The 22,658-nt window shown below is 44.0% G+C and overlaps 1 protein-coding gene across 3 annotated transcripts in view; it reads left to right on the forward strand.

Moving 5' to 3' along the window:
• CTTNBP2 (cortactin binding protein 2) overlaps positions 1–22,658 on the forward strand; it is a 121,074-nt gene that overhangs the window by 27,251 nt on the left and 71,165 nt on the right. For 2 of the 3 annotated variants that reach the window (XM_035127368.2, XM_035127367.2), the window contains exons 3-4: positions 4,275–4,499; positions 13,340–14,990. In XM_035127368.2, the coding sequence (XP_034983259.2) occupies positions 4,275–4,499; positions 13,340–14,990 (1,876 nt within the window). Of the gene's footprint in view, positions 1–4,274; positions 4,500–13,339; positions 14,991–22,658 lie in introns of those variants that run through there. The other variant, XM_035127372.2, reaches the window with a different exon arrangement.

Below are 22,658 nucleotides of genomic sequence, written 5' to 3' on the forward strand. Positions count from 1 at the left end.
AGCGTTGTGTGTGTTTGTCCATACAGACTAAATATGCACATGTGCACTTATAAAATGTCATGACCTTTTGACATACTGTACTGCTGGTCACACTCCCATACAGTACCCTTGGCAAGTATGCTGGGGATCGGATTGGCATGCTTGGGTGGTGAGGAAAGTTTTGGATTTTAGAAACACCAGGTGTCTGTGAGTCATATAAAACTGGCTTTCTCTAGAGCCCAGCCAAAGGTATCATTGCTATAAAAAGACAAAATCAACACGTTTTCACTAGAAAATGTTCCTTTGGCTATTTGTAGTGGTGACGTTTAAGGAAACTTCCACTGACTTCTTCTAAACTTGTCTGTTGGCCTCAAAGTGGAATACTGTGTCTGGATCTTGGCATTAAAAAAAGAGGAATGCTTGAGTCGTTTTAAAAGGAGAATGCACTTTTCTCTCTCCATGCAAAAGCTCTGTTAATTATAATTTTTTAAAAAAAATGTAACGTGCTTTTTTGCTTGTGACTTTAAAAAAGAATCAGGGAAATGTTACACTCTTTACCATATGTTAAGTGATGAAATCTGCAGAGTACTGTAAAAACGTGTTAGTTTTGTTTCTATACGCAGATGCCAGCAATGCATGATTTTCTCTTTAAGGTCATTAAGAACTTCCTGCGCTTCTGGTTCATCACTGTAGCACCCAGCTGCGAATGTGAGATGCTTTTCAGGAAAGATGCATATCTTTATTGCCCAGGTTACTCCAGAAGTTGCTAAAGGGTGTACAATCCCCATTTTTTCTTGTCACCCATGTGATCTTGTCCTGCTAATAGCCTGCAGGGTTCTAGGTAAGATCTGTTGGGAAGCAGTCTATAGCGGAGGATGACTAGCAAAAGGCTGTAGGTCTTGGATGCTACTGTAGTAAGTCCTAGTGCAGGGGTGTCAAACTCAAATTCATTGGGGGCCGCATCAGCAGTTTGGTCACCCTCAAAGGGCCGGCTGTATCTGTAGGACTATGTGTCCACTCTTTATTATCATAAATTATTGTCACTGCATTCAATTATTACTGTTTTTGTAACAATGTAAGTAATAACTAGCTCTGAAAGCAGAAACATAGTCAGAATAATGGCAAGTAGATATTCAAATGTACAATTATTGTACAATTTATTGAAAAATGATTTTTGGTAACTGCACTGGGTGGTGGAGGCTCGCTAGGGTTTCATGCAGGAGCTTTGCAGAGCTACTGGTACCTGGAGATGCTGGGGTCCTTCTGCATGCAGGACAGATGTTCTGCCAGTGAGCCACCACCCTTCACCGAAGGGACTGGCTGAGGTTGACTCACTGGAGCTGCTCTCCTGGTTCCAGGGTTTAAGGGCCAGAAGTATAAAGCAGATGCATCCTCTGTTTCTGAGGAGAGGGAGAGGGGAGGGGAGGGGAGGGGAGGGAGGGAGGAAGAAAGAAAGAAAGAAAAGAGGGAGCAGGAGGGAGAGAGGAAGGAAAGAGGTGAGAGAAAGAAGAGTAGGAAAGAAGGAATAAAGAAGGAAAGAAAAAGAAAGAGGGAGAGAAGACAGAGATAAAGAAGGAAGGAAGGAGAGGGAAAGAAAGAATAAGAACGAGAGAGAGGAAGAAAGAAAGGGAAGGGGGGGTCGCCGCCTTGATTCAGCACCAGAAAAGAGCGCGAAGGGACCCAGGGGCAAAAAGCATTTCCCGTGCAGCGTGAAGCAGCGGGTGTCCATTTTAGGAGAAGTGTGTAAAGCCTCAGAGTTGCACGTTCATGAGGCTGAGCCGCTGCTGAGCTCACGTTCATGAGGCTGAGCCGCGGCAGGAGGAGGAGGAGGAGGTGAGGCAAGAGGAGGAGGAGGAGGAGGTGGCTTGCCGGGTTGGTGCACGGCAGCGCCGTGCGGAGAGTCCCGAGCCTCTGGGACGCAGCAGTGCTCTGTAGCACTTTGAATCCTCCTCCTCCTCCACGCGGTGCTGCTGGGTGCTTTGTCTGTGCTGCAGCAGCAGCAGCAGCCGTTTCCAGGTGCCGAGCCGTGGCAGGAGGAGGATTCAAAGTGCTACAGAGCACTGCTGCGTCCCAGAGGCTCGGGACTCTCTGTGCGGCGCTGCTCCGGCCGCCTTTCTACCCCCCCCCCGGCCCCAGCTGTTTGTCGGCGCTTTGTCGGCGCGGCGCTTCAGCAGCAAGGTCCCGCTGCTGGGTCCCGCTGGCTGGGGCGCTCGGCGGGCCACATAACGAGGTCTGGCGGGCCGGATTTGGCCCCCGGGCCTTGTGTTTGACACCCGTGTCCTAGTGAATTCTGGATACCACAAGCTCTGGGAGAATTCTCAGGGCTAGCAAGAGTTTATCCTACCAAGTCCCAAGCATACAGTAAACCTATGCATATTTACTCAGCAATTAAGTACCTTTTTTGTAATGCACACAACATCTCCTTTCCCCCCTACATGGTTGCTACTTCTTGTTCCTTCTTTTTTGTGTCTTATCTTATTCTGTACACTTGTAATTTTTATAATTTTGTATTTTCCAATAAAGAATATAAAATATAATTATCACAAAAGAGTCCCATGGTCTTCCATTGGATTTATTTCCATGCAAGTGTGCATCGGATTTCACTTTGAGTTCTAATATCCTGAAGTAGATCAATGGATCTTTACCAGATCTGCGTCTCTCAACAGGAGTTACAAGAAATTTGAAGAAGTGGAGCTCCGTTGTGGAGTCCCGTATTATAGCTCAAACAGGGTTCAAAATAACAGAGGGACCTACAACCGTAGACTTTGCTTCTCTCTATAGATGTGCTCTACAGATGTTCAACAGAGGCATGATGGTGGGGATGGAGCAATGGTTGGAAACCACTGTTGGAACCCTTGTTGTTGATGTCAGATAATGCCTGAATAGAACTCAATTAACTATGGAATAGCCTGCTTCCGCTTAGCGCTGCCTTTCCTTCATGCTGATATTTCTAAAACGATGAGTGCCTTCTCATCATTTGGCCTGTTTTTGAAGCCACCTGCTTTTCAGGCCTTGGTATCTTGAGAGAAGACCAAAATAATTAATGTGGTTCTCCACTTCCCATAATATCTTTTGGATTTCACGCTTAATCATCACTCTTACCTTCAGTTTGTGAGGCTATTTATGATAGCATTTGGCGTCTTTTTAAAGTTGCATTTCTATTTTTGAGCCATGATTCATTCCTCAGTTAGATGCCGCCCAACTCTTGGGGGGAGCGTTTTAAAGTTACTGTAACTTTCACCCGCCACCAATATTAGGGTTTATCAGCTGCCGCAGGAAACTACTGGTGCTTTCATGACTTCCCCACCCAGAATGCCTCACTCGAGAATGACCCCTCCCCAGGTCCTTTCTAGAGTGAGACAGGGAGGTGGAGGTGGGGATTTGCTCCTGCTGGTGTTGCTAAAGCATCACAATGAAGAGAAGAGGCACAGCAGAGACAAGGGAGATGCAAAAAAAAAAAAAAAAAGGGTTTCAGCAGTGCAATATCTTGTGCCAGCTCAAAATGATGTGTACATAGTGGCAGGTGACCATTTCCCTCCAAAGCAATCAGGCTTTTTGCAAGCATTGCCTTCAGGAACTTGCAACACTTTGAGGGGGTTCGTAACTACTTAAAAGTTCAGGGAAGTTTTTAATGTGTGACATGTTAATGTATTTTAAATCTTTGTTGGAAGCCACCCAGAGTGGCTGGGGAAACCCAGCCAGATGGGCGGGGTACAAATAATAATAATAATAATAATAATAATAATAATAATAATAATAATAATTTATTATTATTATTATTATTATTATTGGAAGGGGGAGTAAAAAACAAAATGCACAGCATCCTTTATTTTTTAACATAACAGTCTTATTATAACTGTTGTGTTGACTTTCTCAAATGATGTTCTTTTCCCACATTTCTGATGAAAGCAACAAAACATCTACATAACCATTATAATTGTGTGTAGCAGCAGCGAAGAGAGAACTCTGGGAGATGGGAAGAAAGCTAAAATGGCCACATCTTATTAACTGCACTTAATAAACCTAAATGTTAAATTATTGATTTATCTCAGGCATATATAAAGGCCATATATATATAATTAATTTTGTGGTGTTACTTGGAAATAAGATTTAATTTAGATCACTGGCATAAAACATGGCTATTCTCAAAATGCATTGGCTTATGTATTGTTAAAAATACTGAAGTAATCTGTGACTGTTTATTTCCCAGATGTTCTACGTATAGCGCTGTTGTGTGTGTCAACATTTCATTTAACTATTCTCTAGTGATTCATTTTGTTTATCTCTCTGTTTAGGCACGGAGGAAGGAGGTCTTTATCCAGGAGCGGTATGGGAGATTTAATCTTAGTGACCCATTTCTGGCTCTGCAGCGAGACTATGAGTCAGGTGCTGGTGATAAAGACAAGAAGTCCATTTGTACCAACCCACTCTCCATCTTAGAAGCTGTTATGGCTCACTGCAGGAAAATGCAAGAGAGAATGGCAGCTCAGTTGGTCGCTGCTGAAAACAGACAAAAGAAGGTACCCCCCCCCATCAACCGTTTCCCCCGCTTTGACTTGCTCTTTCCTTTTTTAAAAATTGCTTACCACATCTCCAAAAGAATGTATTCCCTCTCATTTTTATGACTTTAAAAAAAATAGAAATCAAATTTTTAGGTGTGTGTGATTCTAGAGTGGCCGTATTATTTGTATTTTATCCAGGGTCGTCTCTAGGTCCGGGTTGGGTGGCGTGAAAGGGGCACCGAACGGCTGGTGTCTGGGAGCAGCTGCTGCCGGCGCCTCACCCCCCATGGCGCCACTAGCGTGCGGCCATTGAGCTTCCATGAAGCAGAATCAGCGAGACTCCTGCCTAGAGTGGCACCACGTGCCTGCTGCCACTCTAGGCAGGAGTCTTGCTGATTCTGCTTCATGGAGGAAGCTCAATGGCCATGTGCCACCGTCGCGTCCCGGAGCAGCCGCTGGAGGGAGGCGCCAAGGAGGGGCCAGTCCAGGGCGGGAGGCCAAGGCTCTGTGCCCAGGCCAGCCCCCTGCAAGGTGGTGCACGCCGTCCAGGCTCTGCCATCCTCCGTCTCCGCCCCTCAGCCACACGCCACTGCTGCCGTGGGGGGGGGGGCGCTGGAGGATTCTTGAACCACGGCGCTGGATACCCTTAAGATGTTACTGATTTTAGCATTCGTGACACATCTCTGGTTGATAGTTTTCAATTATTACAATGGAAGAATATTCCTCTTTACATCATAATAAGAGCATCCCTTGTAGGTTTTGGAACGTGCTTCCCAGAACACCAGGGATGCCATGGGCTCTGTCAGCTTACCTGTGTCTTTGGTCGTCAGGAGAACCAGGTCCTCATTATCCAGGGGCCCAGCATGACAACTGGATACAGTCCTGAGGCTGAAGAATGGCCATTCTGAAGAAATGCAAACCTTCAGCTAGGGCTGCAACATTTAATTGATTAATTGGTTAGATCATGGGCAGCAGATGTGGTGTGCTCCTAATGTTGGGTGCACTACAGCTCACATCAGCCCCAGCCTACATGGCCAGTGGTCAGGAAAAGGGGGAGCTGGCGCTGTGGTCTAAACCACTGAGCCTAGGGCTTGCCGATCGGAAGGTGGGCGGTTCGAATCCCCACGACGGGGTGAGCTCCTGTTGCTCAGTCCCAGCTCCTGCCAACCTAGCAGTTTGAAATCACGTCAAAGTGCAAGTAGATAAATAGGTACCGCTCCGGCGGGAAGGTAAATGGCGTTTCCGTGCGCTGCTCTGGTTTTGCCAGAAGCAGCTTAGTCATGTTGGCCACATGACCCGAAAGCTGTATGCTGGCTCCCTCGGCCAGTAAAGCGAGATGAGTGCCGCAACCCCAGAGTCATTCGTGACTGGACTTAACTGTCCTTTACCTTTACCTTTTTCAATCCAACAAATATTTGGAGGGCACCATGTAGGGTACCCCTGTTTTAGATCAAATGATTAGTGTCAGAGACTGGGCAGAGGAGGAATGGTAGAGACCATCTCCCCAGCCTGACCCATCCAGAGAAGAGGAAGACAGTTCAGAATTACAACAGGGGTTTGGGGGAGGTCACAGCTCGGAGGCAGATGAGGGGGAAAGTTAGGAAATAATGGGAAAGGAGCAAGAGGCAGAAGCAGAGCAGCAACTGGCTGACACGTTGTCACTAGACACTAGAAAGCATCTCCCAGAACCCGGCGAGCCTTAAAAATAGGAGAGCAAAGAGCTCGAAGACAGAGGGCACTTAGCGTCACCTGTACAGGAGGTGATGATGATGACAAATAAGGAAGTGGGAAAGAAGGGGGGGTGGAGATTCGCTCAGGACAATGCCATTATCCAAGAGGCTGTGTTCCAAAGCCTCTCTCTGTAAATATCGAATAAAAAGTGGATGGTAAGAAACTTTCCCTTGTCTTTGTACGTTCCTGGCAATTGGCCGTGGGAATTGCTTGCAGCCCACTTGGCAATTAGATATATTTAATCAACTGAAATGGTGCTCCCAGTTAATTGGGTAGCAGATGTAAAAAATGTTTCTTTAAATGAAAAGGGCAAAGGGCAAGTGCCATCATTAAAAGAGATGTTCTCCCTTCACTTGCACCCAGTAGGGAGTGACTGTGTTAAGATTATGTCTGATTTTGACGTGTGTGCATGTCTAAATCTAAACCAAATAAAGCTTTATTTTTACTGCAGAAATAATATTTTTGTCCAACAGATAGATGAACTGACTAAACACTCAAAAGATTACTCAATTGCAATTTCTTTGATCAGATGGCAACCCAACAGAACAAGATCTGAATGTGGGGCAAAGTTGCTAGTTTCCCAAACGTGGCTGAGAGTATACCTTTACTATAAGCTAAGAACTAACAATAGCTCCATATCTCCAATATAGCTGCTGCTGGCTGACAACTCGACGTAATTGGATCAACTGCATGACACCTGAAACCAAATCCTCCTTTGGACTTTATTTACATACATTTTGCCAAGTAATTAAAGATAAACATGCTTCGTACAGTGATTCATACTCTTGGAGACAGATGTATTACAGTATTATGGTACTAGGAGGTCAAGTGGCTTGACTTCTTTTTTAACCCTCTGATACAGGGGTAGCCAAACATGGTGCCGTTTGGATGTTTTTGGACTCCTATTAAGACCCAGCAAGCATGGTTAATGGTTACCGTGTTTCCCCTTTTTAAAGACACGTCTTATAACTTTTTTCCCTCAAAAAAACACACAGTGGCTTATTTTCAGGGGGTGTCTTTTTTTAAAAAAAGTGCTGGTACAACTGGGACCCACTGGCTCAGGACGCTCAGTGCTCTCTTCTGCGCGCTGCTGGGCGCGTTGTTGGCGCTGCCAGTTCCGAGCGCCTGCAGGGTGGGGTGGGGGTGGCAGTGCTTTAAACCCCCAACCCTTTAGAAAGCAATGGAAGTTATGGACCGTAACAATCCTTAAGAGGCGCAGGTCTTAAAAAACCCCTGGTATCACCCTTGAAGCACAGCCTTCCAAAGTCAGGGGGGAAGAGGTCTGTTTAGACAAAGGAAAGGATCGGGGGTGATTCTGCGCCCTGGGACCCACAGAACTACTTTAAAAATCCCAACCTGGGGGGGGGGTCAAATAGTGAAGCCCCATAGCCCTGTAGCAACAGAAGGCACATTCTGAAGCACCCGAGCTGTTCGGTTCCATAAAAAATCCAGGAATTGTAAAATTAACAACAATAATGGGGGGGCACTCTATCCAAAGAGTTAAGAAGGAATGGGAAAGTGTTGAGTTATATATGGAAAAATATGGAAAGGAAAGTTAGTTAAAGATAAAAAATAAATAATTATCGCAAGGGAAAAAATAACATCATAAAGGGTAATAATATTAAATATAAAATAGCCAACACAACAGAAAAAGCAAGTATATGACTAAATGAGATCGCACAGGAGTGAGGGAAGTGGGGAGAGAGGGAGGGGGGTAAGGAATGGAAGGAGGCAATGGTTGGAGGAGGGTATAGGGGGATGAATTAAAGGAAAATTAAGACTGAGAGGTGCATGGTTTTTGTTTTTTAAAGATGCAAAGGCTTGCAATCAGCCAAAGTATAGAGCCCAACTTCCAGGAGACTGCGATCTACTTGCGGATTTATAAACTGGAGGTGATCTACCCCCATTTTATTGGTGTTCAGGTCAGAGTTGTTTTTAGAGAGAGGAAATATCCCATTTTTGAGGTTAAAGTAAAAGTTCCTGACCTTTTTTTTATAATGAGGAAATGCTGCTAAAACTCCGTTCTTCATTCCACGAAGGGGAGAGGGGGCGGGGCCGGGTGCTCAAAGACAAAAGAAATGGAAAAGGAGATAGCGATCAACTGCAGCCTCCTGCAGCCGCCGGGAGAGGCAGGGGCTGCAGCCGAGTGCTGCTTCGCAAACAAACGGGGGAAAGTGCTTAGAACCCAGAGAATCCAGCTGAAAAACACGAAGCAGCAACAGCAATTGCACACACACCATCCCAAGCCAGCACAGTAACCAAGTCCCAAAAGCAAGAAAGGACTCAGCAAACACTGCTGCGGCCGGCGTTGCTGCTGCTGACTCGGGGAGCTCAGTGCTCTCTTCCGCACAGCACCTATCACTATGGCTTATTTTCGGGGTACGGTTTATATTTCTCAAATGCTTAGAAATGCTGCTATGGCTTATTTTATGACTACGCCTTAAAAAGGGGGAAACACGGTAGCAGATGATGGAAGCTGTAGTCCAACAACATCCAGAGGATATTATGCTGGGTACCCATGCTCTGATGAGTTTCTTCTGATCAGAGAGAGAATACTCTAATTATTATTTTTATTTATTTATTTATTTATGCCCCACCCATCTGGCTGGGTTTCCCCAGCCACTCTGGGCGGCTTCCAACAGAAAAATGAAATAAAATAATCTATTAAACATTAAAAGCCTCCCTGAACAGATGTCTTCTAAAAATCTGGTAGCTGTTTTTCATCATCTGATGGGAGGGCATTCCACAGGGCAGGCGCCACTACCGAGAAGGCCCTCTGCCTGGTTCCCTGCAACTTGGCTTCTCGCAACGAGGGAACCGCCAGAAGGCCCTGGGTACTGGACCTCAGTGTCCGGGCAGAACGATGGGGGTGGAGACGCTCCTTCAGGTATATTGGACTGAGGCCATTTAGGGCTTTAAAGGTCAGCACCAACACTTTGTTTTTGTCTAGTTTTGCAGGAGCTGAGGGCAGCAACTCTGAGTCTCAGTTGACCAAGAGAGGCGGCTAGCTTAAGAGAACTAAGGCTGGGTTTGGCAAACAGTTTGATGTTGGGATAGGATTCAGTGACAGGAAACATGGATAGGCAGTACAAGAAAATCAGAAGGTATGTGTAGGCAAGACGGGATCTAGCAGCCTAGATGGACATGAAAATCTGGGACACGATGGAACAAATTGGGAGCAGGTTCCGTAAGAGTATTGGGGCAAAGAAGTCAGGTTGACTCATCTAGAAAACAAACGTCTTATAAAGCACATATGCAACGTGAGGGAACGGCCCATCCTGCTTCCTTTAGCAGAATCTGCTATAAGGAGCGGATGGCATGATCTGAGATGTACACATCTGGAAACATTTTGAATTGAATAAATATTCACAGAAGGGAGAGTTTGAAGGGAGATAACAAACCATTTAGCTAGATTTATTTATTTATTTATTTATTTATTTATTTATTTATTTGTATTTCTGAGTGGTGTACATAAAAACAGTGGACAGAAAATGGGACAATAAAGCAAAAGAAAATGCATAATAAAACCAAACAGTTCCACATACATTGCCTGTTTTATTTATCTTTCAAACATATAGCCTCCTTTTCCTCTCCAATAAAAAAAGAGCAGCTTATCCTTAGGGAAGCTGATAAAAATGCCACCAATCCATATATATTTTTTAAAAAAACTTAAATAACAATACAATAAAAAGACAGCTGAAAAAGTCAGTTAAAGATACAGACAAGATAAAATCATGATCCCTATCTAGCCCACCACTGCAAAGGCCTCCCTGCCCCTTTTACCTGTCTTAACTGTATTTGGTAAACAAATCAAAATAACACTAAAAATAAAAAGCTACCTGCTCTATTTTTATCACCCCTGCTTCCCTCCCAGTCACTACTTTGTCAATTTGACAATCCGTGGAAGGGATTATAATGTGAAAATTGTATGTGCTTAACATGGTTTAGCATACCCAAGGAAGAAACATTTTTTATTTTTATTTTGCCACTCTTGGAAAAGGGGCAAATGTGTTTCCCATCACCCAGCATTATACTTAATTAATGTTTAAAAGAAGGCTGGGTTCTTCTGCGGTTCTGGAAGATATCCTGACAGTGCGAATGCTTTCCAATTTGCATGGAGGAGTTTATTATTGTTGTTGCTGTGATTTGAATTGCAATTAGAATTGTTCGTTTTGGGAATGTGGGAGCAGAAATACAACAAATGAATGCATAACCTGGGACTGTAACTTGGCCACTGTCATGGATGTGCGGAGCAGTTCCAGCTATTCAGTTCTTCCCCTGAAAAGCACCCCTTGTTTGCTAAAGCAGATAATCCACATGGGTTGAACCACATCTCATTTCTCATTATATTACGTCATATCTGAATCAATAACTTGGCTCATATTTTGAGACCTAGTCAAGAACGTGTGCTTGAGACAACCGCCACGATGGTGCTTCACATGCTCGCTTGTCCTTCATTATCCAAAGTATTTTGCTATAAGCAATTTCCAGTCGCTAATTCAAGACAATTTAGTGATCGACGCTGTAATTCAGCAACTCTGAGGGATGTCTGTTGCTGGATATAAAGCAGAAATATCCTCTTCCAATATTCATCCTGCCATACCATTCTCCTCCCAAGTCTTAGAAATTAAATGAAGAGTTTTAAGACTGCAGGTCCAACATTGCCACCATGATAGCTAGCTTTTATTGACTTGAAGTATAAATCCCTGGAATTTTAGCAAATGTTTTCTCGTTTTTCAAGCACCAGGCAGTCTGTAGAGTTAGCTTCTTTTTTTGGATATGCAATATTATTCCCTTGCTGCTTCACTTTCAGAGTGATTCCTGTTTTACTCATGCTAAGCATAAAGGACTTATTATTCAGAGTGGGTGCGGAGGACAGCAGAGCTGCTGTTAATTCCTTGTTTATGAAGTTTTCGAAGAAACAAAGCAGAAGCTGTCTTATTAGAAAAAGGGAGTGTAGGCAAATAACAACAAAATTCTTTGGAGGAGCTGTCCAACAGACTCATCAGTTTTCCTCCGTGTTGGAGGGAGGACACAGAATCCTATTGGTGAACAGCAGGCCACTCAGAAGTCGCCAGTTTATAATGACTTTCCTTTCGCTAGCAACCAAAGCCAAAATTGAACCACTGACCTAGAGATGAAATGCTCCATCTCCTGTTACCAATCCTCTGGGCCATCTGGTTCCCCAGATTACAGCGTACATGAAATATACTCACCATACAGTATCTTCTTACAACTCTGAAATTAGTATGATTTTAGCATCTAGAGGAATGTAAAGCCCTCCCCGCCTCTGTAGTAATCACAAATGCTGGACTGCAACCATTTTATCTGCTTTCTCTTATCAGCTTACTGACTAACCCTGTGTGCAATTATTTTATTTGGGGGGGGGAGTTGGGGGAAAGGGGACGCCTGTGGTCAGAATGAAGATCACATTTGATTACACTATTACATGCAACTAAGCCCTTCCCCTTACATTTTCTTGAATTGTATAATGATCCCTCAGTCAAGAGTAAACGTTTGAGCTTTTTCAGTTTCACTGATATCCAGTTCTGAAATAGCTACTGGGCAGGAAACAGGTATTTTCCTCCTTCAAAGAGGGAATAAATCTTGGCCCTACGAGCATGGAAATAGAAGGAACATTCTGTCCTACCTATTTCAGAATTCCAAGCTTGCTGATCGGTAAATCTGTAAATAGAAACCAAATATAAAAGAAACAATTACACCATGAAATTCCCTGAAACGAGAGGTAATCAGATAAGATAAAAGTATATAAGGAACTAAAGATTATGAGAAAACTATTAGAAATAACTGGTATAGAATCAATTTTCAAAAACAATCAAAGCCTTGACGGGATGCCGGCTACAACCTCGTTTCACTGCGATTAACAGTTTCCTCAGAAGGAAATTGAAAAAACTATACTTTAAATAAACATTGTTCAAAGATAAAGGGTGTGGAAACTCCGACTTGGCATATTCAAAGCCTGAAGAGCAGGCAAAAAAGGGTTCAAATTAAGCTATATAGCTTTCTGAAAAACTCCAAGCCTGGGCTTGGTATATCTGAGCATCAAATCGGTATATCTGAGCATCAGAGTTTCTGGTACACTGTAGTTGCTGATCCATGTTCAGCATGCTGGTGATGTTATTTGGCACCCTATACCGGTAGCCATCTTGATGAGACTTTAGCTAGCATTCTTTAGTCCCATTCATTCCTTTCGGCATAGCCCTCTCCCAATACACATACACTGGCCTTCATTTTTTTGTTCACAGATGACTTCTCATAGAATTGTTGAGTTGGACGGCATCCCAAGTATCATCTAGTCCAACCCCTTGCAATGGAGGTATCCTGTCCCTGAGGTGGGATTGAACCACCAACCTTTTGGTTAACAGCCTGATGCACAAATCCATTGAGCCACCTGTCCTTAATGCTTTTGATTCTTGCAAATAGGGAAAGTTCTTGATAACCGTAAAATAGTTTTAATTTGATGCCTCTTTTGTGGGATGTCTGATACAGACGATTTTGTTGAAATAATGTTACCCTTTAATAAAATACTGAAATGAACAACACCCTGATGACTGCCATTCCCCCAACCACACATATAGGTTTAATAGTCAATCCCTTTCCCCAGGGAACTCTGGGAATAGTAGCTTTGTGAGAGCAATTAGGGTCAGCTCCCTTACTACTACACAAAGTACTGTACACTTTTCAGTATTCTTTGAGGGAAGTCATGACTGTTTGAAGTTACATAATACTGCTTTGAATGTATATACTGCAGATGAGTCCATTGACACTGTGTCGGTTGCGAAAAGCATAGTTTTGATATTTGCCGAAGCAAAGTAGTTGTTCCCATTAACAATAAACAAAAAGAGTGTATTTTCCTGTAAAATCAAGACAACGAAATGTGAGTTTAGTTTTCATTTAACCTGTCTTGGAAAACAGAGACATAGCAACATTTTGGCACAAATAACTTAGCTCAGAAAATGTCTAATTCAGGTCCCATTAAAGATAGGTTTTTGTATCAGTTTAATAACATAAAATACAACTGATTTCTATTACTTGAGACTAAAAAAAAAAAAGAGGAAAGCCCAACCCTTATGGTAATGAGAATATTGTTCTGCATTCCTTTGTAGCTGGAAATGGAGAAATCGCAGTTACAGGAGCTCGAAATGGAACATAAGAAACTATGTGCTCGTCTTGAGGAGGAGCGTGGCAAGAATAAACAAGTTGTATTGATGCTAGTGAAAGAATGTAAACAGCTCTCCAGCCGAATAGTCGAAGAGGCCCAGAAGCTGGAAGATGTCATGGCAAAATTTGAGGAAGAAAAGAAGAAAGCCGGCGAATTGGAGGAATCTCTTGCCGTTGAGAAGCAGCGGAGTGCACAGATGGAAGCCCAAATGGAAAAGCAGCTTTCTGACTTTGACACAGAAAGGGAGCAACTGCATGCCAGGCTTGGCAGAGAGGAAGCGTACACCTGCGACCTCCGAGAAGAGAGGGAGAGGATGAGAAAACTGATTGAGCAGCTGAAGAAGGAGAACGACAGTAAGTTGCACCTTTCCCTCCCGCGTAAGAACAAAGATAGAGGTTCCGTTTCTGTATCTGTTGGAACAGAGGGACCGGCTTTGAGAACGCTTGCCTGCCAGACAGACGCGGCGTTACTAGATGGTGGAGCCGAAAGTGTTAGGAAGTTGCCTTTAACTGTACCTGTAAAGCCTTCAGCTGTCAACCCGTTGCTCTCTGGCCACACAAAGATGAATGTATGCTCCAATGCAGGCTTTGTGAAGCCAGTCATGGACAGGCATTCTTCTTGCAATGACCTGCTCCTGTCCCCCTCAACTCCCATTCTGACTCAAGGCCAAAGCAGAATTGAGGAGAACGGACCAAATGCAACGCCTGACTTAACCAATCTACCTTCCCCCTTTCCAAATAGCATTGCACCCTCGCCAGCACCCAGTATAGCACCTCAGAGCTACCTGCAAGCATCGTCTATGCACTCTCTGCATTCTCCATCCGCCAGCAGTACTGGGCATCAAGGCCTGAATCCACGCGTCCAGGCAGCTAGGTTTAGATTTCAAACCAATGCTAACGACCAAGACCAAAACGGAAACACTACCCAAAGCCCTCCGTCGAGAGACGTGTCGCCCACGAGTCGAGACAACCTAGTTGCCAAGCAGCTAGCTCGGAATACCGTCACCCAGGTCCTGTCAAGATTCACAAGTCCTCAGGGCGCTCCACCTGGACGGCCGGGAATGTCACATTCGATAGACGTTGGCACGTATCCTCCCCCAGTCGGTAGAATGGGTCTAAAGACTCCCAGTGTGTCGAGGATTGACAGAGGAAACCCTCCGCCCATTCCTCCCAAAAAGCCAGGCCTTTCACAGACTCCATCTCCACCGCACCCACAGCTTAAAGTCCTTATGGATAGTGGTCGCTCCCCTAATATAGGTGCCAAAACTGACAGCAAAACCCTAGTCTCACCTCCTTCCAGTTCACCTCAAGGAATCAGGGTAATAAATGAGGAGGTCATTTCTAAGTCCTCACCTCAGCTGCCACCAAAACCAACACTAGATATATCTGTGGCATCTGCAGGGTGTGCCATTCCAGCCATGGCCACGTCTCAGGTGGGTGCCTGGCCTCCCCAATCCCCCGGACTGAACCAACCTGCATGTTCAGAAAGTTCCTTTGTCATTCCCACCACCATTGCCTGTAGCTCCTCCATAAACCCTGTTAGTGCTTCATCCTGTAGACCATGTGATTCAGACAGCCTACTGGTAACAGCATCAGGTAAAGGGATTGTCAATATACTCCTAAACTTGTTGCTACTTTGCCATATTTTCTCCTATAGCTTTCCTTTTCCCTAAGCCTGTTCTTTCCCCTTTTTTTGCTTCTTCCTTAAAGTTGAAATTTCCATGTGTGTTTTCTTTTAAGTTTCAGGGGTATGGGAAATCCATTTCATGGGGCCATAACATAGTTTTTTCCCACACAAGGGGAATTTGTGTATTTCCTTGCAAGATGGAATCTCTAAAGTCTAGAATAATTTTAAATGGTGAACTTTATGTTATATGTAGTTTCACGACTCCTCTCCCCTCCCTTCTGTCTCTTTTTTAATCGGATAAAGCAGAAGATGGGTGTTCATGTCTCTTTAACCATTTACTTCCCAGCTGCTTGTTCACTCAAAGTTGCTCTCCCCCAAACTACTCCCCCCCCCAAAGATATAAAAGGCACAGGCCTCTGTACTTTTTAAATCAATGTCTGGGGAAGAAAGAGTTAAACAGCCCCCTTTTCCCCCACCCCTTCCCCTCACCAGTCCCATGTTCCATCATTTATCAGAGGCTTTACCTGATAATAAAAGAGCCTTCAGAGAAAAGACTTCTGGAACTAGACATGATGTGTAGTTTTGCACGCACAGCCAGGGGTGAGAGGCTGCAGCCTCGAGCCCATCTAGGAACGAGGATATTCAATTACCTTGAAAATCTCAGCGAACGATTTAAGAACTGCTTCTGCGTTACATTCCTTTAGGGGTTTTGACCGCTCAGCTTTTGAGAGCACTCCAGGAGTGACTTCCCAATACAGTACCTCTCTTGTGAAACCAAAGGACTAGAACTGATTTTAAAAAATTAAAAATGAGTGGCACAATTTTAGCTTTTTTATATGACTGGATATATTTTATTGGCTTTATTTGTGGAGGGTTTTCTCCCCGTCCCTCTAGCGCCACTGGATTTGTTTTTTGTGTTCCACAGCCCAGTTGGGTATAGGTCGTCAACAACAAGGTTTTGTACTAGAAGTGCCCCAGTTTAATTCATGTTCAGCCCAGGAGTCCTTACTGCCCTGAAGCATTCCTGAAAGACACTGAAGACACCTGAAGTTTTAATTTCCTTCAAATGGCCTTTGCATTGAATTCTGCTTCACACTTTGGGCAGGGCCTTAGTAGAATTCTGTGCCTCCATATTTAATGATAGTGGCCATGCCAGAAAGCCTGCCTTCTCTTTGAACAGAGAGTTGGGTTTGGGTCTCCCCTAATGCTGGCTCTGCCCATCTTAGCTGTGAATGTAGGTTCTCATCCTGAAAAGGAGAGCACATTCCCAGAAAAACAGCTCACGCTAAGACACTGAGGAAGTAGGCCTTTCTTATATATGTCAACAGCGTGGTGATGCATTAGGAAAAATATTAGTCCAAGTGGATTGCATCATATAACATAAAGCTACCTAGGTTTATCCTCACTTACTGCACATTCATCTTCTGATATTTGGGGTGCCAAAGCGATAGGCATTCAGGGATCAAAAGTGTACTTTCTCCGTTTAAGAATAGCAAGGATATTTTGAGCTCTGAGGATAAGAATCTAGGGCTTGGGGAGAACAGTGGTCCATGAAGGATATGGGGAAGAGTGCCTGGAGTCTCAAACATGCTTAAAGGCAGTAGAGGTGGGTGTTGTGGGGGAGAGCTGTGGAGTTGCCCTCCCAACACTGGTATTGCTGCTCCATGCTTGGGTAGGGTGTCAACAGGGCAACATGTTTGCACCAGCAGGGCTACCACCAGCTGATCCAGTGGTCCAGACAGTGCACCCATGTGACTTCAACCTCACCAGCCCCATCCAGGAACAACTTGGTTGCCAGCTTGATTCTGTAGCTTCATAACACCACATGTGCCGCCACTGCTTAGAAGATAAACCTTCATCCATAGAAACATAGAGTTAGAAGTTACCATGAGGGTCATCTAGTCCAATCCCCTGCAATGCAGGGATCTTTCATCCAACACGGGGCTCGAACCCACGACCCTGAGATTAAGAATCTCGTGCTCTACCAACTGAGCTACCCAGGGTGCCTTGTAATCTCTAAAATCACTCCGGACCACATGTAATTAAACCTTGCCACCATTTTAGAAGTATTGTAAGACATTTCTGTATTGCCTGGATTTTGGACATTGGATTCGAGCTGTTGAAGGATTTTATTTTTCAGCATTTGGTAAGCAGTTTTGCTTGTTGTTTAAACAAAATTAACGGGATTTTTTAAAAAAAATAAAAGTATATGTTTATTTTTATATTGTATATTTTTGTAGGACTAATAGTCAAACACATGCCTTGCATGTAGAAGATCCCAGAATCAACTCCCAAATTTCTCTAAGTAGAACTGGGGGAGACTCCTGTCTGAAACCCTGGGGAGCTATTGCCAGACTGCTTAAACAGTGCTTAACTAGATGAACCAATGGTCTTGACTTAACACAAGGCAACTTCCTATGTATATATTTCCTTTAAGGAGGAAACAGGCTATATGTTCAAATGAATAATAACATCATGCTTTATTAGAACTGCCTAGCCCTTTGGGGATTGAGATAGGTGGCATGAAGAGTCCCTGAGTGACAATATTCAGCAAAAGAAAAAAATCCAGATCAGAATGGTATTTATGGTTTACAAGCTATTATAACAGAAGTGAGGTGCACAGGGAAGTGTTCTAATGGGTGTGGTTAATCACCTTGCTCACTGTATTCCTGTTCCTTCCCTTTTTTTTGTTAAGTGTACTATATCTAGGGAAACGCTGCTCACCACAGTATTCAGGTGTCTGAAAAATTCTGGCCAGTGGGCCAGTTATTAGAAATAATAGGAGGCTTACCTTCAGCAAAGTGCAATTAATATTTCAGTCTAAAATGGCAAGACTTGACAATTCAATTCCAAATTGTTCATTGAAACTCAGCATGCAGTTCTTAACGTTTAATTAAATGCCAAGTGCTGGTCGATTGAATATACATTTGTTAATCAGGTTGAAAAGAACCACCGGGTGTATAAGAAAGCTGTTCAAAAATTGATTTGGATTCTGGTTGCAGTAGGCTTTTCACATTTCATAACAGACAGTGAATGTAAAAGGTATTTATCTGGGAATTTACCTCCCACTTTTTGATGATAAAATCAAACCCAAGGCAGCTTTAAGTTTGCTTTGGTTCGATATAGCTCGGAGACAGTTACCTAACAGTTCTTCTTTGTCAATCAATAATAAAATGGTTCACCCATTAACTAGGGATCTGGTATTATGGGGTAGCATAGCATTGTTTTATTGCCCTAGTAACATCCCACATTTTCCTGTAATGATGTATTCTCATTCCACAAAAGACTAATTATTATAATGGCAATAAAAATAGATTAAAATGCTTAAGGAGAACCTATCATACATCCTATTGGATCTACCTGGCAACACATTTGCTTTTAAATTACTCTTACCCTTTATTCGCTTCATTCTAGGAGAGATGTTACAGTTGCTTCTGTAATTCAACTGGCAATAAATCCCCAGGATACTTTTCTGTAGGCAACCTACATTAAAGTAACATTGCTTGCATCTTGGCTGCCTCTAAGAAGCATGTCATCCTTGCAGTAGCATCAACACAGAATCCCCTTCATATGATCCCTTTCTCCATGTCCTTGTGGTTTGAGCAAAGACCATGGGAAGCTACCTTAAAACATGTCATACCTTTTGTTCATCTAGCCAAGTATCATCTGCTCTGACCCCCTGGCTGGGACTCTGAAAACTGTCTACCAGGTTACCTGCTACTAGATATGCCAGGGATTGAACATCAGACCGTCTGTCATTGAGCTATGGCACCTTCCATACTCTTGTGTGAAGTAGAAGCACAAGTATATATGGCTATGGGATAAGACAGAGTTACAGTGAATAAGGATTACAGTGAGGGTTGCAGCCTGTGACTTCCCAAAAGGTACAAATGTGCCAACATCAGCACAATTGCTGTGCATTCACGCAATTCTGGTTAACGTGAGAATTGTACATGGTCACAGATAGACAGGACCAAGCTCAAGGACAGTCATCAGGAAAGAATGCAAGAACATTGCCACATGTGCAGTGGCATAGCTTGGGTTGCCAGCGCCCGGGTGGAGTGGGTGGGAGGCAAACGGACGGAGAACGCATGTGCATCCAGCTTCCTAATGGCACCTGTGTCACCCAGGAGATCGTAGCTGCAGAGATAAGAAAAGAAGAGTTGTTCCCTTGTCTAGAAATTTCACTTCCTGGTTTCACGTGGAGAAGATGTTTTCAGTGGACCCCAGCAATGGAAGCACACAGCTATATTGAAGTAGCATTGGGTGTTGAAATTTTGTGCTGCTAACAATTTTGCGCCCTGTCCCCAGGCTACGCCACTGCACATGAGTGTTTTCACCATGCAATTCAAATGGAAATTTTAACACGCCACTGTCACGCAGCAGGTTTGTGCAGTACAGTCAGGTCTGAGTTTCAGGTGTATTCATCATGAAAAATGCTGTGCAATCAATCCAAAGATTTTTTCTAAATGTCTGGAGTCCCGTGTTGAAGATTCCTAGATCCAATCCACCCCACATACTCGCCATGAGCTGTGATCATTCAGGGAGCCTGCCAATTGTCACTTGAGTACAATTGAGCTTGTTCCATAGGTGTTTTAAGTGAGGCTGTGCAATCCTATTTAAGATGGCAGCAGATGTAACCTACCAGAGCTGAGGGTCACTACCAAGCTGGGTGTTGCTGCCCTTGCAACATGGTGCCTGATGAACGTGACCAGCTGCATTTAGCATGATTCCCATCATAGAGCTATCATAAAAAGTATGCATGGAATTAGGCAAGGCTGGTTACCGTATATCTGCTTGCCTGGCCACCTTATCATTACCAAATTCATTCTATATGTCAGTGCAGGGCTCTTGTGCATCTCCATACTTTTGTCAAGTATGAAATGTCAACTGAGCCCCTATTAGCTGTGGGCCACTTTCTTGAAAGACCTCTGTAAGTAGTATTCGTGATTCAGCTCTCTTAATGCCAATGAATAGCCTTCCTGATTCAGCCAATGAATATCAATTGAGTTTACAATTTAGACTGGGGTGGGAGGGAAGCATAAATATAAAAAATGGCTCTAAGCAATTGAATTTCCCATTCCCTTGGGATTATCCATTCTTTTTTAGATTTGCTCTTATTTATTTATTTATTTTAAATCACTTTTCAATCAACATTGTTTTTATTTGGTTCATTTAGATCTGATTCATCTTTTTGTGATGTGGTTTGCTCATAAAGTGAATGGGGTGCAGGAGAGGTTGGTAATAGACTCTGAAATTAATCATCTCCACAATCTGAAGCTGATGCCAGAAGCTGTTTTTCTCCCCCCCCCTGTTCCTTTCATTCTCCCATCACTGCATGTCCAGTATGCTTTCCCAGATGCTTTGTATTTGCTAACTTCTTGCATATGAAACCACAAAGCTTACTCATGTCTCCTAATTTTGTTACGCATTTTCTTGAATGAATACAAACCTGTGGTTCTTCTTCCTTGCAAACTCTTAGAAATCGGTGCCGATTCAATGTTATGTTAACAGTGGGATTTGCATACGAAATATGCAATGCAGTTATTATTGCTTAGTTTGTATATGCTGTGTTTTGGAAGGCTTTCTCATGCTGCTTCATACGTTAATCCTCCATGGACCTCCTCTTCCAATACTCATACATGCAGTGGTGTGTGTGTGTGTGTGATTGCTGCATGCAGTAATCTTCATGTGTGTTTCAGGCTATTGCCTGGAATTGCTTTCCATGCTGGGACCCTGTTAATTTGTAAAGCAGTTCACCAAGAAGATAAAATTTAAGCTCCGCTGGGAAGGTGAATGCAATATTAATAATATCCGGATCTGCTATAGTGAACACTAAACCTACTTTATCAAATATCTATATGACTGAAAAGATATTGCACTCGTTTAAAAAGCTAAGATGGAATTCAAAAGTTTTTTTTTCTGAAAATGGCTTTCGTCTGTGTCTGTAGCCATGGCCAAAAATGTCTTTAACCTTCCCTCTCTACCCACATCTGAACAACAGTTACAAATAGCATCCCAACATTTGATTGCTACCATTCCTAAATAAGTGCTAAATCAAGTACTTATTGCTGGAAGCTCCATTTTGTTCCTCCACTCTCTCTCTCTCTACCAGCCCGACACCCAAAGGAAAATAAACCAGATAACCATGATTGCGTGGCAAGGCCCCCCAGACCAGCCCCCTGTTAAAATAAATTCACACGGACACAGAATTTTAGGTTTAAGGTTATTGGCAAAAAATTTAGACCACAACTTCATTGAATTACAGAAATGTGAGCGGTATTGGCTTAGACATTGGCATAGACTATATAAGACTCCTGCCCCCTTTGCAGGAAGTCAATTAGGGTAAATCACCCAAAGAGGAAGCCACATCGAGGGAATCCGCCTGCAGCTCTCCTTGGTGTCCCCAGAGGCCTGGCATGGCGCTAGCCCCTCAAGCGGACTTCGGAAAGGATCCAGACCCTGGATTCTTTTAACGGAATACCCTTGTTCAATGGAGGGGCAGGCAATGGCTGACCTCCACTCCCCCACAAATCAATGAGCCAATGCCTAACCGCCAAACCTTACAAAGTTGTAACGATTGCTAAGAGGTAGGTAAAAACCAAGTGGCCAGTGCCACTATTTGCCAAATAGAAAAATTCCTACCCGGTCACTGTCCCAAGACAGGAAACCAACCAAAGTCCAAAGCAAGGCCAGAGAACACATAAAAATTGGGTGGGCAGGCGGGTGTCCGGCAGCGTGAAGCAGGTGCTCAGCACAGGTCACACTGCTGCTTTTAAACCCCCACGATCACCCCGCACAAAATGATTGGCCAATAGGCCTGGGGTGGTGCCACCATGGCATGAAGGCATTACTCCACCAATGCCGGGGGTGGGGAGGAACCGGGTTGGGGGCCTGCTCGCAACCAGAACCATTCTAAAGATGATCCCGCTTTCTAACAGGTTCAGTAAAAGGGCTCCTTGAATTAGGCCTGTGACATGGTGCATCTTCCTGCCAGTGCTGCTGGACCTGGTTCTTGTTGCTGTTTAGTCGTTTAGTCGTGTCCGACTCTTCGTGACCCCATGGACCAGAGCACGCCAGGCACTCTTGTCATCCATTGCCTCCCGCAGTTTGGTCAAACTCATGTTCGTAGCTTCGAGAACACTGTCCAACCATCTCGTCCTCTGTCGTCCCCTTCTCCTAGTGCCCTCAATCTTTCCCAACACCAGGGTCTTTTATAGGGAGTCTTCTCTTCTCACGAGGTGGCCAAAGTATTGGAGCCTCAGCTTCAGGATCTGTCCTTCCAGTGAGCACTCAGGGCTGATTTCCTTCAGAATGGATAGGTTTGAACTTCTTGCAGTCCATGGGACTCTCAAGAGCTGGTTAGTTTAACATTATAAAGGTAAAGGTAAAGGACCCCTGACAGTTAATCCAGTCGCGAACGACTCTGGGGTTGCGGCGCTCATCTCGCTTTACTGGCCGAGGGAGCCGACTTTTGTTCGCAGACAGTTTTTCTGGGTCATGTGGCCAGCATGACTAAGTTGCTTCTGGCGAAACCAGAGCAGCGCACGGAAACGCCGTTTACCTTCCTGCCGGAGCAGTACCTATTTATCTACTTGCACTTTGACGTGCTTTTGAACTGCTAGATTGGCAGGAGC

The sequence above is a fragment of the Zootoca vivipara genome, chromosome 10 (assembly GCF_963506605.1).
Source record: "Zootoca vivipara chromosome 10, rZooViv1.1, whole genome shotgun sequence".
NCBI lineage: Eukaryota > Metazoa > Chordata > Lepidosauria > Squamata > Lacertidae > Zootoca > Zootoca vivipara.